This window comes from Nomascus leucogenys, chromosome 14 (genome assembly GCF_006542625.1).
Source record: "Nomascus leucogenys isolate Asia chromosome 14, Asia_NLE_v1, whole genome shotgun sequence".
Lineage (NCBI taxonomy): Eukaryota > Metazoa > Chordata > Mammalia > Primates > Hylobatidae > Nomascus > Nomascus leucogenys.
The window spans coordinates 75,823,004-75,842,336 of record NC_044394.1 but is presented as its reverse complement, the minus strand read 5'-3'; the positions used below and the strand labels follow the sequence as shown (position 1 = coordinate 75,842,336).

The 19,333-nt window shown below is 36.5% G+C and overlaps 1 protein-coding gene across 2 annotated transcripts in view; it reads left to right on the top strand.

The window, feature by feature from the left end:
- The window catches only part of GCC2 (GRIP and coiled-coil domain containing 2), a 62,984-nt gene that overhangs the window by 19,323 nt on the left and 24,328 nt on the right, over positions 1-19,333 (top strand). For both annotated transcript variants that reach the window (XM_030828197.1, XM_030828196.1), the window contains exons 5-13: positions 3,519-3,623; positions 4,175-6,646; positions 7,367-7,439; positions 10,061-10,161; positions 10,287-10,385; positions 16,443-16,562; positions 17,033-17,197; positions 17,822-17,926; positions 18,908-19,070. In XM_030828197.1, coding sequence (XP_030684057.1) covers positions 3,519-3,623; positions 4,175-6,646; positions 7,367-7,439; positions 10,061-10,161; positions 10,287-10,385; positions 16,443-16,562; positions 17,033-17,197; positions 17,822-17,926; positions 18,908-19,070 — 3,403 coding nt within the window. The remainder of the gene's footprint in view (positions 1-3,518; positions 3,624-4,174; positions 6,647-7,366; positions 7,440-10,060; positions 10,162-10,286; positions 10,386-16,442; positions 16,563-17,032; positions 17,198-17,821; positions 17,927-18,907; positions 19,071-19,333) is intronic.

Here is a 19,333-nt window from a genome sequence, read left to right as displayed (position 1 = left end):
TTGCTACTCCACCCCCCCTAGTTTCCCACACCCCAGGAAACCATAATCCTAAGTCTCATGTTCATCATTCCTTTTCCTTTTATAAAGTTTTATTACATTTATAAGTATCATTTTATAATTTTTTTGTTTTAGTTTTTAACTTCACTAAAAGGGTATCATGTTGTTTGTAATGTATTAGGACTTTTTGTACTTAATATTTTTCTAAAGCTCATCTGTATCATTGCATGCCACCATGCTGCTATAAAGTATGACATTGTATTACAATAACACAGTTCATTCATGAACTAGGCTGTTAATGGATGTTGGGGTTATGCCACGGTTTATGTGATGTACATCTCCTTTATAAATGTGCAAAGGATTCTTAATAAGTAAATGGGTGGAATCTTTGCATCAAAAGTTACATGAAGGTTCAACCTCAGGAGATAGTGCCAAACCACTATTAAGTAATTGAAATAACTTCTACCAGCAATGTACAAGGGATGCTATGGAACCATATCCTCTCCAGCACTGGTACTGTCATACATTTTTATTTTTGCCGATCAAATAGGTGTAAAATGATAGATCATGTGGTCTGGATTGAGAGTATTCTTTTTGTGTGTAACATCCATTTTCTTCTTTTTTTTTTTTTAAGATGGAGTCTCGCTCTGTCGCCAGGCTGGAGTGCAGTGGCATGATCTCAGCTCACTGCAACCTCTGCCTTCTGGGTTCAAGCGATTCCTCTGCCCCAGCCTCCCAAATAGCTGGGATTACAGGCACATGCCACCACGCCCAGCAAATTTTTTGTATTTCAGTAGAGGCAGGATTTCACCATGTTGGCCAAGATGGTCTCGATCTCCTGACCTTGTGATCCGCCCACCTCAGCCTCCCAAAGTGCTGGGATTACAGGCATCAGCAACCACGCCCGGCCAACATCCATTTTCTTAATGGGCCAATGGGTTGCTGGTTTGTAGAATTTTTTAAAATATATATTTTTTGTTATTTTTGTTGTTTGTGTGGTAAATATCTTCTCCCAGCTTATGGTTTCTTTTTTATTGATTTATTTATTTTTTTGAGACAGTCTCGCTCTATCGCCCAGGCTGGAGTGCAATGGGGCGATCCCGACTCATTGCAAGCTCCACCTCCCGGGTTCACGCCATTCTTCTGCCTCAGCTTCCCGAGTAGCTGGAACTACAGGCGCCCACCACCACACCCAACTAATTTTTTTGTATTTTTAGTAGAGATGGGGGTTTCACTGTGTTAGCCAGGATGGTCTCGATCTCCTGACCTCGTGATCCACCCGCCTCAACCTCCCCAAGTGCTGGGATTACAGGCATGAGCTACCCGCACCTGGCCAGCTTATGATTTCTTGAGTTTAAAGCTGTGTTTTTGACATTTAAATCTTAATCCATCTGGAGTTTATTTGTTTATAATATGGTATGAAGTCTTTTTTAATATCAATAACTATTTTTCAACCTTAATTATTGAATAGTCTTTCACTATTAATCTAATATTATGGTTAAAAATATGTTTGTGTTTGTCTGAACTTTTTTTCTATTCCATTGGTTGTCTGTGCCTTTGCTGATACTATATTGTCTTTATTATTTTTCTATAGCCTTATAGTAAATCATGGTATCTAGAAGAGTAAGTCCTCTCTTTGTTCTCTTCAAAAGTATCCTGGCTATTCTTGGCTTTTTACTTTCTCATATACGTTTAGAATCTTTTGATATTCCATGAAAAACTTCATTGCGATTAATTGGAATTGCGTGGAATCTGTAGTTTTATAATTTCCCCTGTGGAACGCCTTCACACATCTTTTGGTAAAGTCTTTTCTAGACTCTTGATATTCTTTGATACCATTGTAAATGCTGTCTTCTTTGTAATTATATTTTCGAATTATTTGCTACTAGTATCCAAAAATGGAACTTTGTATATTAATCCTGTATCTACTTTGTGAAACTCTGTTGTTTCTAATTACCTATAGATTCTTCTAGATTTTTTATATAAACAGTCATACCATCTGAAAAACCATTTCTTTTTGAATCTTTATGCCTCATGTCTTATTTTTTTTATTTATTTTTGAGACAGAGCCTCACCTGTTGCCTAGGCTCAAACATTGATCCTCCCACTTCCATCTCCCAAAGTATTGGGATTGCAGGCATGAGCCACCACTCCTGGCCACCTCCTGTCCTTTTAAAGCTTTATTTTATAGGCTGGGGTCTTTAATACAATGTTAATTAGCAATAGTGATAGTGTACTAATGTTTTATTTAGGATTTTTGCACTTAGATTTGTCATAAAATGGGTCTTTGATTTTTCCTTTCTGTAAGTACTTGGATATTGGTTTAAAGTTATGCTGATTTTATAGAATAACTTGGGGATTATTCTTGCTTCTTATTTTGTCTGAATGAGTTTGTATGAAATTGGGATGCTCTGTCTGTTCCTTGAAAATTTGATAGAACTCACCTTAAAAACCATCTATTCCTCCTGTTTTCTTTGGTGGATAATTTTTAACTATTTGATTTTTAAATATAGTATTATGCTTTTTAAATTTTTTGTGAGTCACTAAAGCTTTATTTTTAAGGGAATTGTTATCCATTTCTATTGAGTTTTCGTTATTGACAAATATTCATAATAATTTTCTTTTTTTTGACACATAGTCTTGCTCTGTCACCCAGGCTGGAGTACAGTGGAGCAATCTTGGCTCACTGCAACCGCCACCTCCTGGGTTCAAGCAATTCTCCTGCCTTAGCCTCCAGGGTAGCTGGGACTACAGGCACCCACCACCACACCCAGCTAATTTTCTTTGTATTTTTTATTAGAGACAGGGTTTCACCATGTTGCCCAGGCTGGTCTCAAACTCCTGACCTCAAGTGATCTGCCCACCTCTGCCTCCCAAAGTGCTAGGATTACAGGCGTGAGCCACCATCCCCGACTTATGCAAATGTGCTTCCTTTTACATTGTATTATTTTTTGGAACTTCTGTCTTTTGATCAGTTTTACTAAAACATGTCTATTTTGATAGCTGTCTTAAAAGAGCTGACTCTTGGCTTATTTTTTTTTTCCATCTCATTAATTTCCTCTTTAATTTCTGCAGAGAATAACCTGTCTCTGAGGGAGGAAGGGCATAGATTATTTCTTGCTTATTCTCTGGTCCCTATTCAGATTGTTGACCAATCCCCAGTTTTTGAGCCCCACACATGACACCTCCCTCAACAATATCTGTTGCCTCCAATTCTGAGCATTTCAGTTCTGCAGAATATTTTCGAGGTTCTCATATGTGTTTCCTTTTGCAGGTCCTTAGGTTATAGCTTTCTTCCTGCTTCTAATTCAGTTCATCCTCCGTAATTCAGTTTTCCAAAAATGTGCTGAAATTTCTCTTATCCTTATATCTTTTCTCCTTTTCTCTGTGCTCAATGTATTCTACCTTTTAAAATCTCTTATTCTCACTTCAGTGTGTTTTGAAAAGGTCAGCAGATAATTACGCATGTGGTCAATCTACCATTTTTTAACCTCAGGCAAATAAATCCTGTTCTAAAATAGGCATTAACTGAACGTCTGGATGCTATTCTTCTGGAAAAAGCAGAGACTGAGCAACAGTGTCTTTCTCTGAAAAAGGAAAATATAAAAATGAAGAAAGAGGTTGAGGTAAGTCAATATTTTAGTGTTCTGTTCTTTTTTATTAACTTACATAGTGTCATTAATTTTAGAGGTAAGACTTTAAAAAGCATCTAATCTGATTAATATTTTATAATATAAACAAACCGAGATTGAGATTTTAAAAGAAAAATAACTGAATCACCTAACTATACAGCAACAGAGGTGACATTTACTTGTTGCATCATCTTTTTTATAGCTATAAGGCCATTCTTTAATAAAAGCGAAAAAAAGTGGTTGATTTTCACACGTGACTAAATACCATTATCTCTTTAGTTCTAGGATATTCAGAGGCATGCTTCTATTTCTTGCCTGTTATGTCTGGGCTAATTTGAGTAATAGATTTAAAATTGTAGATATATATTGTCATACTTTAGATAGGCAGCACCTAAGAGAGTTATTGGAATATCAGTATCATGTTTCTCCAAATACATTTCTGCTCATTTACTTTTCTCTCTGCTTAGCTTGTGGCTAATATTTTTCCTAAGGTCAGAGGCTCCTTTTGTCTTAAATAATTTATGTGTGCTTATTTTTTGTAATAGGATTCTGTAACTAAGATGGGAGATGCACATAAGGAGTTGGAACAATCACATATAAACTATGTGAAAGAAATTGAAAATTTGAAAAATGAGTTGATGGCAGTACGTTCCAAATACAGTGAAGACAAAGCTAACTTACAAAAGGAACTGGAAGAAGCAATGAATATGCAATTAGAACTTTCAGAACAACTTAAATTTCAGAACAACTCTGAAGATAATGTTAAAAAACTACAAGAAGAGATTGAGAAAATTAGGCCAGCCTTTGAGGAGCAAATTTTATATCTGCAAAAGCAATTAGACGCTAACACTGATGAAAAGAAGGAAACAGTTACTCAACTCCAAAATATCATTGAGGCTAATTCTCAGCATTACCAAAAAAATATTAACAGTTTGCAGGAAGAGCTTTTACAGTTGAAAGCTATACACCGAGAAGAGGTGAAAGAATTGATGTGCCAGATTGAAGCATCAGCTAAGGAACATGAAGCAGAGATAAATAAGTTGAACGAGCTAAAAGAGAACTTAGTAAAACAATGTGAGGCAAGTGAAAAGAACATCCAGGAGAAATATGAATGTGAGTTAGAAAATTTACGGAAAGCCACCTCAAATGCAAACCAAGACAATCAGATATGTTCTATTCTCTCACAAGAAAATACATTTGTAGAACAAGTAGTAAATGAAAAAGTCAAACACTTAGAAGATACCTTAAAAGAACTTGAATCTCAACATAGTATCTTAAAAGATGAGGTAACTTATATGAATAATCTTAAGTTAAAACTTGAAATGGATGCTCAACATATAAAGGATGAGTTTTTTCATGAACGGGAAGACTTAGAGTTTAAAATTAATGAATTATTACTAGCTAAAGAAGAACAGGGCTGTGTAATTGAAAAATTAAAATCTGAGCTAGCAGGTTTAAATAAACAGTTTTGCTGTACTGTAGAACAGCATAAGAAAGAAGTACAGAATCTTAAGGAACAACATCAAAAAGAAATATCAGAACTAAATGAGAGATTTTTGTCAGATTCAGAAAAAGAAAAATTAACATTAATGTTTGAAATACAGGGTCTTAAGGAACAGTGTGAAAACCTACAGCAAGAAAAGCAAGAAGCAATTTTAAATTATGAGAGTTTACGAGAGATTATGGAAATTTTACAAACAGAACTGGGGGAATCTGCTGGAAAAATAAGTCAAGAGTTTGAATCAATGAAGCAACAGCAAGCATCTGATGTTCATGAACTGCAGCAGAAGCTCAGAACTGCTTTTACTGAAAAAGATGCCCTTCTCGAAACTGTGAATCGCCTCCAGGGAGAAAATGAAAAGTTACTATCTCAACAAGAATTGGTACCAGAACTTGAAAATACCATAAAGAACCTTCAAGAAAAGAATGGAGTATACTTACTTAGTCTCAGTCAAAGAGATACCATGTTAAAAGAATTAGAAGCAAAGATAAATTCTCTTACTGAGGAAAAAGATGATTTTATAAATAAACTGAAAAACTCCGATGAAGAAATGGATAATTTCCATAAGAAATGTGAAAGGGAAGAAAGATTGATTCTTGAACTTGAGAAGAAAGTAGAGCAAACAACCCAGTACAACAGTGTACTAGAACAAAAGGTAAATGAATTAACAGGAGGACTAGAGGAGACTTTAAAAGAAAAGGATCAAAATGACCAAAAACTAGGAAAACTTATGGTTCAAATGAAAGTTCTCTCTGAAGACAAAGAAGTATTGTCAGCTGAAGTGAAGTCTCTTTATGAGGAAAACAATAAACTCAATTCAGAAAAAAAACAGTTGAGTAGGGATTTGGAAGTTTTTTTGTCTCAAAAAGAAGATGTTATCCTTGAAGAACATATTACTGAATTAGAAAAGAAACTTCAGTTAATGGTTGAAGAGCGAGATAATTTAAATAAACTGCTTGAAAATGAGCAAGTTCAGAAGTTATTTGTCAAAACTCAGTTGTATGGTTTTCTTAAAGAAATGGGGTCAGAAGTTTCAGAAGACAGTGAAGAGAAAGATGTTGTTAATGTCCTGCAGGCAGTCGGTGAATCCTTGGCAAAAATAAATGAGGAAAAATGCAACCTAGATTTTCAGCATGATGAAAAAGTATTAGAGTTAGAAAAAGAGATTAAGTGCCTTCAAGAAGAGAGTGTAGTTAAGTGTGAAGAACTTAAGTCTTTACTGAGAGACTATGAGCAAGAGAAAATTCTCTTAAGGAAAGAGTTAGAAGAAATACAGTCAGAAAAAGAGGCCCTGCAGTCTGATCTTCTAGAAATGAAGAATGCTAATGAAAAAACAAGGCTTGAAAATCAGAATCTTTTAATTCAAGTTGAAGAAGTATCTCAAACATGTAGCAAAAGTGAAATCCATAATGAAAAAGAAAAATGTTTTATAAAGGAACATGAAAACCTAAAGCCACTACTAGAACAAAAAGAATCAGAATTACGAGATATGAGAGCAGAGTTGATACTATTAAAGGTACCATTCATTTGAATTCTATTGTTTCAAATAAATTCTTAGTTCAACTCTAAAATACATACGTTAAACATTTTTACACCTTGACGTCAAAAGTAAATTTTTACCATTTAAGCTCAAGTGGCAACTTTCTGAAAAGTGCATTAGACGTTTCCATGTTGTATGTCCAGTTTATTACATTTATTTTTGGGGAGTTTTAGATAATTTTAAAATCTTGAGTTTGTAGAAGATTAAATGTTTAGGGGTTTAAATGTCTTGGTCAGAAGTTTATTAGTCGCCAGCAAAACAACTAAACATGGAAAAACTTGAGTTTCATTCTTGTGTGATATGCTTAGTTATTTTTTGTAAAGAGCACTTTTAAGCAAGAGAGTGAGCTGTGGTGGTATTGCTAAAATTTTAGAGTTTTCTTTAAAAATTAAAGATTAAAAATCGTTTAATCTTTTGCTTATTACACATGTATTTAATGTATCAGGTTGTTTATCTTGGCCTTGGTTACTGCTTTTTTTTTTTTTTTTAATAGTAAATGCCATATGCATAGTAAAGTCAGTATTAATTTTCTGGTCTAACAAGGGAAAATCTGTTGACCAAATTGCTTTTTGTAGAAATTATCTTTGATAATGATTTTTTTATGCTTAACATGATGGCCAGTTCATTATGGAAAATGAATTCTGATTCTGGTTTTTGTTTTGTTTTGTGTTTTCTTTTCCCCCCTGTAAAATCTAGGATTCCTTAGCGAAATCAACTTCTGTAAAAAATGATCCTCTGTCTTCAGTAAAAGAGTTGGAAGAAAAAATAGGTAACTATGGTTTTACAGATGTTGTCACAATTAATTAGATTCTTGTTAGTGTTAGAATAGATTGGGAAATATAGTAGCCAAATAACGACTTGTTAAAAACACAGTTCGTAGCTGTCTTTTCCTCGAGCTCACATTCTTGCTCCTCTAACACCTGTTTGCCTTCTCTTTCAAAAGTGTTACTTTCTATTGTTTAACCCAAGCAAGATTGGTGTGATTTATAAATGGCTTCCTGATGTATTTTGGATTTTTCATTCATTTAGCAAACTTTATTTAAATGCCCAACCATTCTAGACACTGGTGATAGAAAAGTGGTTGAGGTACAGACCATGTGCTCAAAGATCTCACTGTTGTTTGAGGTGTGGACAAGATACAGTACTAACAGCATAGGAACTTAACACTGTTTTGAGTTAAGAAAAGCAGCATAGAATAGGGTTTTCAGCCAAGTCTTGAAGAATGAGAAATTTTACACAGGAAGAAAAGTATTCTAGGAAGAAGGAAGAGCGGGTGCTTGTGGGTTGACATATAGCATACATCAAGGCACGTACTAGGAAGTTCCTGGAGAGGTAGGAGCCTGATCATAAACACACTAGTATGATTGATATGCAGAGGAGTTAGGACTTTATCTTATCCGTTTATTCCTCACAGTAACTTTATAGGATAGCTCTTTTATTCCCATATAAGAATCAGGAAACAAAGACTTAGAAGTATGTAATGTGCCAGTGATCCCTGAATTTAGTGCCCTATTAGATTAGGGTAAGGGAAGTTGAAGAGTTTAGAATGACTCCCAGTTGTCTATAATGGGTGATTGGGGCAGATTGGGTTGTTCAGTTTTAGAAATAAGTTTAAATACCAGTCCAAGTAGAGATGTTAGAATGCTATGCAAATCTGGAGTTAAGGGGAGAGAGCTAAGCTAGAGATAAATACTTGTAATTAAAGAGTGGGCATTAAAAGCCAGGAGAGGCCGAGTGTGGTGGCTCACACCTGTAATCCCAGCACTTTGGGCGGCCGAAGTGGGCAGATCATAAGGTCAGGAGATTGAGACCATCCTGGCTAACACGGTGAAACCCGTCTCTACTAAAAATCAAAAAAAAAAAATTAGCCGGGCGTTGTGGTGGGTGACTAGTCACAGCTACTCAGGAGGCTGAGGCAGGAGAATGGCGTGAACCTGGGAGGCAGAGTTTGCAGTGAGCCGAGATCACGCCACTGCCTTCCAGCCTGGGCAACACAGCAAGACCCCGTCTCAAAAAAAAAAAAAAAAGCCGGGAGATTGAAATTACCAAGGGAGTATAGCCAAAAGATGGAGACCAGAGACAGTTCTCCATTCGTGTAAAGATAGAGAAGACAGAGACAACACAGGAAATTGAGAAGCAACAGCTAGTAAGGTAGAAAAACCTAGAACATAAAATATCTTAAAAGCTAAGGCAAGTGACATGGAAGTGAAAGAAGTGCTTCAAGAGGGAAAAAGTTAGCCATTGCCAGTGCTGCTGATGTATCAAATGAGTACTGAGAACTGACGACTGCCTTAAGCAACATAGAGGTCAGTGTCCATGACATGCTGGAACCAGAGCTTGATTGCAGTTGGTTCTAGAAAAAAATGGGGGAGGCAATGTTTGAGAGCATATATAGACAACTCTTTTCAAGGGATTTGCTATAGGGGAAAAAAAAGCGATGGGACAAAACTAGAGGGACCGTGTGGTTTAATTTTTTTATTTTAGAGGGGCAGTGTAGTTTAATTTTTTATTTTATGGGAAGAATAACAGCATGTTTGAGATGATTCACCTGTCCCCTACCCTCTTTAACTGCTTTCACTATTTGTTCCTGGCCTTAATTTCTTGGTGATAATTTTTCTTGTTGCATGTTTATAAAATATTGGGAAAAAATCGACTAGAAAGGGGGAAATTATTGCTGCAGAAGAAGGAGGGAGAATTGTTGCTCTGATGCTTGAGTAGGTAAGGAGACATAGGATGAAATGCAGATGTGGAACAATTGGCCTTTGTTCCACACACAGACACTTCAGTATGGCAGCCAGAGGGAAGGCACCAGTGCAAGTAAATTAATAGGCCAGGACAGAAATTCAGATCATAACTGAATTTTTAGAAAAAAATACCAAGAAGTCCTGAACTCAGGAGTTCAAGCTAAAGAAGTTAACAGAGAGATCAATATTGGATAGGTAAAACATATTACAGGTTTAGTTGTGAAAATCAGACCCACCAGCCAAGAGGAAGAGTGCACCTATGGAGCATAAATGTTGATCTGCATCTGGTATCTCCAGTACTTGATCCTAATTTGCACACTATCACCTAAAGTCCTAGCATACCTGCATTTCCAGGAAATCTAATGAGAAAGAAGTCCTGAAAGCCTCTAATTCCTAGAAACATATGAAACGGCTAGAAAAAAGTGGACTATTTTGGAGGATTAAAGACAATGGAAACTTTTTACATTGTTTGCCTCACATAACGAATAAGCTTCCACTTTAAAAAATGATATTACTGTTTTTACTGCTTATTTTAATATCAAATTACCAATTTTGTGCTCCCAAATAATCTAGGGCTAAAATAAGCAAGTAATTTGAATTTTTTCCTTTTGAGTTCGTATGTAATCCACTTATTTTCTACTTTTAGAAAATCTGGAAAAAGAATGCAAAGAAAAGGAGGAGAAAATAAATAAGATAAAATTAGTTGCCGTAAAGGCAAAGAAAGAACTAGATTCCAGCAGAAAAGAGGTGAGCTGACTTTAAAAAATGTAAGATTCAGGAATCTTACATTTTTAAAAATCAAGAGTTTTTCTATCCATTAAAAAAAAAAAAAAAAAAAAAGCCTCTTTTAATTTTACTTGTGTTTAAAACAGACCCAGACTGTAAAGGAAGAACTTGAATGTCTTCAATCAGAAAAGGACCAGTTATCTGCTTCCATGAGAGATCTCATTCAAGGAGCAGAAAGCTATAAGGTAAAAATAGTCATTTTAATAACAAGTTATAAAAGTTGTAATCATAACTTCTAGGTTAAGAAATGTAGTAGAAATGTAAAACTATTATCCACAAAACAATCACCTTGTATTTTTTAGTAAATCTTTATTCTGTTTTGGGGTACAATGTAATAGAATCCTAATATCAAGATTTTAAAGTGGTTAAGCTTTAAATAGTGGCTTGCTTCTTTTTTTTTTTTTTTTTTTTTTTGATAAAGTCTTGCTCTGTCGCCCAGGCTGGAGTGCAGTGGCTCAATCTTGGCTCACTGCACCCTGTGCCCCCAGGTTCCAGCAATTCTCCTGCCACAGCCTCCCAAGTAGCTGGGACCACAGGCGCACCACCATGCCTGGCTAATTTTTGTATTTTTAGTAGAGACAGGGTTTCACCATGCTGGCCAGGCTGGTCTTGAACTCCTGACCTCGTGATCCACCTGCCTCGGCCTCCCAAAGTGCTGGGATTACAGGCATGCGCCACCACACCTGGCCTAAATAGTGCCTTTAAATTGTTGTTTATAAAAGTGAAATTTTGTTTTGGGATTTCCTAATAAAATCAGTAACAAAAAGATAACCTATTCCTACTGTGATTATTTAATATTGTTCTGGCCAAGTGAATAAACCTGAAGCTTAAACAAGGTGAAGCATTGTTATTTGGAGGCAATATGCTTGTTTACCTTAGTAACATGAAAATGTATTATTAAAAAGAATTAAAAATTAAAGTACATCAAAATCACTGAATGCAAGATAAACATCACTAGATTTCTTCAGGTATTCATTCAGCAAATGTTAAATGGCAGACTGAGTTCTGAGTTCTGGGGCAGGTTGGAGGTCAGCCAAATAGACTGAGTTCCTGTCCTCTTAGGACTTAAAAAAATCCCAATGGCAATAACAGGCAAACATACAAAAATAGAAGATACATACTGTGTAGAAAAGTAAGGTGGGTAGGGAGAAGAAAGTGAGCGGTAATCAGGCGGGATTTGATGAAAAAAAAATCCCACAGCAGCCATAAAATCCAATCTTAGGAAGCACTTAAATGAGAAGTTTTGGCACTTAATGAAGAAAACTGCAAAACTTATATAGGATGACTATTATTTGAACTATCAGTTCTCAGATTGGTTTATAAATTCTAAGACATTCATTAAAAATGTTAGATTTTTTTTGGCTGGATCTTGACAGAATTCTAAGTTTTAAGTAAAAAACTAGCAAGAGCAGCTAAATTTTTTTTAAATGAAAAGAAAAAAGTGACATCCTACTCAAAGAGACACTAAAACTTATAGTAATGTGGTAGAATTCTGATGCAAGAATAGTACAGATTAATGTAGCAGAAGAGTTAGATACTTCCGCATAACAACAAACAGGTGCCAGGCTCTCTTCTAAGCACTTTACATATCTCAATACACTTAATTCTCAAAACAACCCCCAAGTATATTAGCATCAACACTTTACAAGTGAGGACTCTAAGGCATAAATAGATTAAGGAACTCAAAGTTAGAGACTCAGATTTCTTAAGAGACCTCAGGGTCACAGAACAAGTAACAGAGCAGAGCTGAAATTTTAATTCAGGCAGTCTTGTTCCAGATCTATTGTTTCATCAATTAAGCTATACCATCTCAGTAAAATTTGAAACAGAAACCAATGAAGAAAGAAATTCCTTCTAAGGAATTAGGTTTTTATTTCACTCCATATACCAAAATGTATTCTGGATGGATTAAAAAATTTTGTGAAAAATATTTTTTAAAAACCTGGAATGGAATACTAGATCCTTTAACTGACTTCTGGATACAAAAGACTTTTTCAAACTTTAGATACTAAATTTAGGCCAGGTGCAGTTGCTCACGCCTGTAATTCCAGCACTTTGAGAGGCCAAGGTGGGTGAGTCACTTGAGGCCAGGAGTTCGAGATCAGCCTGGCCAACACAGCAAAACCCTGTCTCTACAAAATATACAAAATTTAGCTGGGCATGGTGGCACACGCCTGTAGTCCTACCTACTCTGATGGCCGAGGCACAAGAATCACTTGAACCTGGCAGGTGGCAGTTGCAGTGAGCAGAGATTGTATTACTGCACCCCTACCTAAAGTATTTTAATGAATTACAAAGGAAAAGATTGATAGATTTAACTATTTGAAATTGATATGCCTGGTCCACCTTTGGAAGAAATTAATAGATTACAGGGTCTCTTAAAAGGTAAAGAAGCAAGTTCCTCATGTAACTTGTCTTGTGAAGAAGCCCATATATAAATTTTAAATGGGTTTTTTAATGGATTTATAAGATCTTTATATATAAGTATACTAATTCTTTGTCATGTATAAATTTAAATTTTCAAATTTCATTACCATATTTTCATATGTAATATAAACTTACATATAAAAATGTGACAGAATTTAAGGTAGAACCAGAGGTGCTGAAATGTTTAAGAATGTTGATCACTTTTAAAAACACATATACCTACGCTCTATTAGGTTCTTCAGGATGCATCATTATAAAGATACTGAGTAATTTTTGGAGTTTGTTAATTTGGCTAGTTTTTTCAGTGTTCAAATCACTTGTAATAACTTGTATCAGTTTATTAAAAGATCTGAACACAGGAGTCCTAGAGGGACAATAATTTGTAATTATTCAGATGTTTCGAAGTGTCTACCCTACGTAAGGAAAGTAGACTCTTGTATGCATGGCATTCGTTTTTGTTCCAAGACTCCCCTTAGGAATAATGCTTGATTAAAATCAGAATTTCCCATAGGGAGCCATTATTTATTATGCCTTGGCATACCAATTCAGTTTTTACAGCTGTTGACAGCAATTGGAACCAGAATGAGTAAAAACGAGTAAAAATGAAGAAGGCCAGATAGAGACTAAGAGGATAAATATCTCTGATTTCTAGAGGAGCCTACCCAAATACTAAACAAGCACAGAATCTTCTTTCTATGGAAAAGAAAAGACCCTAGTGATACCTCAACCCTGTATGCATGTGTGCCAAGAAGTAGCAGATTCAGATAAATAAACATAGAAAAACATACTTTGGGAGGCCATGGCTTGAGGATTGCCTGAGGTCAGGAGTTCAAGACCAGTCTGCCCACATGGTGAAACCCCATCTCTACTAAAAACAAAAAAATTAGCTGGACGTGGTGGCTGAGGCAGGAGAATTGCTTGAACCAGGGAGGTGGAGGTTGCAGTGAGCTGAGATCGTGCCACTGCACTCCAGCCTAGCAACAGAGCGAGACAACGTCTCAAAAAAAAAAAAAAAAAATATGCCAGATTCTAGATTCCCAAGTCTTGTCTTCTGCCACTGAAATCACTAAATGGACAGACCATAAAATCAAAATTCAAATTGTAACAGTCAGCCACCAGTTGAGTCAAATAATTGACCATGTGTAAATGAGAATTAGAAACAAAAGTGCGTTAGTCAAGGATCCGATCTGGGAAGCAAGAGCCGGGCGTGGTGGCTCATGCCTGTTATCCTAGCACTTTGGGAAACCTAGGCAGGCAGATTGCCTGAGCTCAGGAGTTTGAGACCAGCCTGGGCAACATGGCGAAACCCTGTCTCTACTAAAACTGCAAATATTAGTTGGCTGTAGTGGCACACACCTATAGTCCCAGCTACTTGGGAGGCTGAGGGAGGAGAATCGCTTGAACCCAGGAGACAGAGGTTACAGTGAGCTGAGGTTGCGCCATTGCACTCCAGCCTGGGCAACAGAGCAAGACCCTGTCTCAAAAAAAAGATTTCACAAGCACGATCCAAAAGAGCGTAAATGCCACACAAGACCCAGCAGAGGCTGGGCTCAGTGGCTCATGCCTGTAATTCCAACACTTTGGGAGGCTGAGGCATGCGGATCACCTGAGGTCAATTCAAGACCAGCCTGGCCAATATGGTGAAACCCCGTCTCTACTAAAAACCCAAAAATTAGCCGGGTGTGGTGGCACATGCCTGTAATCCCAACTACCCCGGAGGCTGAGGCAGGAAAATCATTGGAACCCAGGAGGTGAAGGCTGCAGTGAGCCAAGATCGTGCCACTGCACTCCAGCCTGGCAACAGAGCGAGACTCCATCTCAAAAAAAAAAAACAACAACAAGAAAACCCCACCAGAGAAGCCTGCGGAGGTGAGTCAAAGACATAAGAGGTCCAGGTCCACAAGAAGGCCACTGCCAGGCTTCACAGTCCTCTTAGTTAATGTTGTTTCTCTTTTACGCATAGTATCTTAGTGGAACTTCCAAATATAAACTTTGCAAGAAAACATAAACAGTGTGCTAGCAATAAAACCACAATTAGATACCACCTCACATCAGTCAGGATGGCTACTATTAAAAAGTCAAAAAAATAACAGGTGCTGGTAAGGTTGCAGAGAAAAAGGAACACTTACACTTTTGGTGGGAGTGTAAATTAGTTCAGCCATTGTGGAAAACAGATTCCTCAAAGACCTAAAAACAGAAATCCCATCTGACCCAACAATCCCATTACTGGGTATATACCCAAAGGAATGTAAGTCATTGTGTCATAAAGACACATGTACGTGTATGTTCTCTGCAGCACTATTCATGATAGGAAAGACCTGGAATCAACCGAAAGGCCTGTCAGTGGTAGACTGGATAAAGAAAATTGGTATATATACACCATGAAATACTACACAGCCATAAAAAAATGAGATTATATCCTTTGCAGGGACATGGATGAAACTGGAAGCCACTATCCTTAGCAAACTAATGCAGGAACGGAAAACTAAATACCATGTGTTCTCACTTATAAGTGGGAGCTAAATGGTGAGAACACATGGATACATACAGAGGAACAGCACACACGGGCCTAACAGAAGGTGGAGGGGTAGGAGGAGGGAGAGGATCAGGAAAAATAACTAATGGGTACTAGGCATAATACTTGGATGGTGAAATAATCTGTCCAACAAACCCCTGTGACACAAGTTTGCCTACATAACAAACCTGCACATGTACCCCTGAACTTAAAAGTTAATTTTTTTTTTTTTTTTTTTGAGACGGAGTCTCGCTCTGTCGCCCAGGCTGGAGTGCAGTGGCGCAATCTCGGCTCACTGCAAGCTCTGCCTCCCGGGTTCACGCCATTCTCCTGCCTCAGCCTCCGGAGTAGCTGGGACTACAGGCGCCCACCACTGCGCCCGGCTAATTTTTTGTATTTTTAGTAGAGACGGGGTTTCACCATGGTCTCGATCTCCTGACCTCGTGATCCACCCACCTTGGCCTCCCAAAGTGCTGGGATTACAGGCGTGAGCCACCGCGCCCGGCCTAAAATTTTTTTTTAAAACACCATTTTGCTAATAATTTTGCATGCACATTTATGGGAAGAATAGAAGTTTTCCAGAAACAAAGGCAAAAACAGGATTTATAAGGAAGGAGAGAGAGAGAAAAAAACATAAAGAACGACATGCAGTCTCGAAACTGAATCTCATTTACATATTTTGTTGGATAACCTAATTAGCTTGTGTGTGGCAAAAAAAAGTCTGATCATTCTGTCCTTCAGTAGGCCAACTAGGAATATCAAAGAAAATTCAGTTGGCTTTGGATTCTTCAGGAAATATTGAAAGTGTCACTGCAGAGTGTAAGAGACTAAATCTATGAATGTCTTCCAGTGTTCTTTCATTAGCACCGTTACCTTATATTAGGTCAGGCCTAGAATATTTCTCTCATCAGAATTCTTCAGGTGGAGTTAGGTATCCAGGTTAAACTTTTTATCCTGTCCTTAAATTGTGTTTATTAAACTTTTTATCTATCCTTAAATTGTGTTTACATTTCAGAAGTTCATATTTGTTAATGAGTAGAATATTTAACCTTGGAGCTATTATATGGTTTATATTTAAAATTTTCTTCTCCTTTCATATATTTCCCCCACCCTCCAGTACTAAAAGTTATCCGAAATGTGCTAATTTTATTACCTAATGCCAGTTAGGTATTCTGTTCAACTTGGGTAAATATTTTAAGCATCCAGAATGGACTCATGAATCTTAAGGTGGCTTGATGATGAAGTCTCACCTGTTGAATGCATTATAATATACCAAAGTTAAATCCTTCTTTTATTGAAGAATCTTTTATTAGAATATGAAAAGCAGTCAGAGCAACTGGATGTGGAAAAAGAACGTGCTAATAATTTTGAGCATCATATTGAAGACCTTACAAGACAATTAAGAAATTCGACTTTGCAGGTAATTTTTTAATAAATTCAAAAATGAAAACTGTAACAGGTATATTTTAATCTCAATACTTTTTGCATAAAAAATAAAGAAAATATAGTCAAAAACAGAATTTATTCCCCCCTATTTTACCCTCCTTCCCACTTAAGAGAGAAGAATAAGACGAAACAGCTAGCAACTATCTTGCTTATTATTCTAATCTCAGTTCCCCTAGAGGGTTGTTTGTTTGGGAGTTTGTTTGTTTTTCATTTCTGCTCTTTGCTCTGCCAGTGTACCTGGTCTCTTGTAAGGTTTACCATATTAGTATTTCAATGACAGATTTTAAAACTGATTCTTAATTTAATATTATCGTTCTGTAGCATGGACTTTGAAATCTTCATTTGTCACATTATGCCAATATTCTCATTAATGTACCTGTTCATTCTTCCTCTGCTGTATATGTTTTCTGCATGTTTATAGTAATGAATCATTTGTCATTTCAGTGTGAAAAAATAAATTCTGATAATGAAGATCTCCTGGCTCGTATTGAGACACTACAGTCTAATGCCAAATTATTAGAAGTACAGATTTTAGAAGTCCAGAGAGCCAAAGCAATGGTAGACAAAGAATTAGAAGCTGAAAAACTTCAGAAAGAACAGAAGATAAAGGTAAAAACAATCCTGTGAGATTGATTCACATATATATGATGAATTTACCGAAATATTATTTAAATGAAGGGAAGACTTACTAAAGAATAGCATTTATGAATACAGCAGAGTTCATTAATTCCTTAATACCAACCATAAATTTGAGAAACCATGCTGTGATTTGGGGGTGTATATATTTTAAACATTGAAATACTACCAAACTTTTTGTATTTTAGCATGTCAGATTTATTTTATTTATTTATTTTTTTTTTTTTTTTGAGACGGAGTCTCGCTCTGTTGCCCAGGCTGGAGTGCAGTGGCGCAATCTCAGCTCGCTGCAAGCTCCACCTCCTGGGTTCACGCCATTCTCCTACCTCAGCATCCCAAGTAGCTGGGATTACAGGCACTCACCACCATGCCCAGCTAATTTTTCGTGTGTATTTTTAGTAGAGACGGGGTTTCACTGTGTTAGCCAGGATGGTCTCAATCTCCTGACCTTGTGATCCACCCGCCTCAGCCTCCCAAAGTGCTGGGATTACAGGTGTGAGCCACCGTGCCCAGCCATCAGATTTATTTTAAAGCCCCTTAAAAATACCTTTTTAATGTTGGTTGGGTTGTGTGAGTTGTTTTTATTTTTAATTTCAGGAACATGCCACTACTGTAAATGAACTTGAAGAACTTCAGGTACAACTTCAAAAGGAAAAGAAACAGCTTCAGAAAACCATGCAAGAATTGGAGCTGGTTAAAAAGGTAAAATAAAACACTAGAATCAAAATTGATGTAATATTCACATTGTTCTGTTTTGTTGTTCTGTTTGTTCTGTTCTCTCTGCGATCTCACTCTGTGATCCAGGCTGGAGTGCAGTGGCATGATCTCGGCTCACTGCAACCTCCGCCTCCCGAGTTCAAGCAATTCTTGTGCCTCAGCCTCCCAAGTAGCCAAGATTCCATGCATGCGTCACCACACCCGGCTAATTTTTTGTGTTTTTGGTAGAGACGAGGTTTCACCAATTTGGTTAGGCTCGTCTCGAACTCCTGACCTCAAATGGTCCGCCCATCTCAGCCTCCCAAAGTGCTGGGATTACAGGTGTGAGCCACCACACCCAGCCTGCATTGTTAAACTATTCTATACATGTTGAAAAGAAATATTTTAGAATGTTACTTGTGGTACTAAAATAATGCTTTATAAATTATTCACTCAAAGAATTGAAAATTTAACTTACTTCTCTAAGTACCAGTCCTTTCAGAAGAATCTAGGCTCCTGAGTTACAAGATTTTGGTTTGACATTTCATTTTGTAAACATGATTGTTGTATGACACATTAAGATTTAATTAATGTCAAAGCTTGAAATTTGTATTATACTTAAAACTTTGGCTGATTTTACTCCTTCAAATATGAAACTAAAAAGAAATGTACTATAAGAGCCACTTGACATATTAGTATTTTATAAATAAGAGCTCCACAAGCTACAACTGCCAGTCGTAGTTAGTTATAATGAAATAAAATGAAACTAAGAAAGTTGGGTTAAACTACTAGAAAATATTTTGTGAAATTAAAAACTGGAAAATATCCAACTCCTCATTTCTTCGTTACAGTGTAAATGATTTCAGTATTACAGAAAAGCACCCATTTATTGCTGTGGCATCATTTTAGCAATTTTACAAATGAAAAAAAAATTTACAAATGAACTGATCTACTATTGTTTAAATATTTTACTTATAAAATGTGCAGGATGCCCAACAAACCACATTGATGAATATGGAAATAGCTGATTATGAACGTTTGATGAAAGAACTAAATCAAAAGTTAACTAATAAAAACAACAAGATAGAAGATTTGGAGCAAGAAATAAAAATTCAAAAACAGAAACAAGAAACCCTACAAGAAGAAATAAGTGAGTTAAAGAAAATTCACTTTACCTTTTAATTATTTCATCATAACAACTTGATTTGGTGGGGGGCATTACTTGTTTATTTCACCAGTCTTTCACTGTCAGTCAGATGTTTAATACAGTGATAAATGTTACTGGGGACCCAGAATCGGTGTAAAACTATTTGCCACTAAGATGTTTATAGTCCACATTTATTCACTTTAACATTTCTTAAGTACCTTGCTGTTTCCTGGTCTGGGTTAACTAGATTGTCTGTGGGTTGTAAT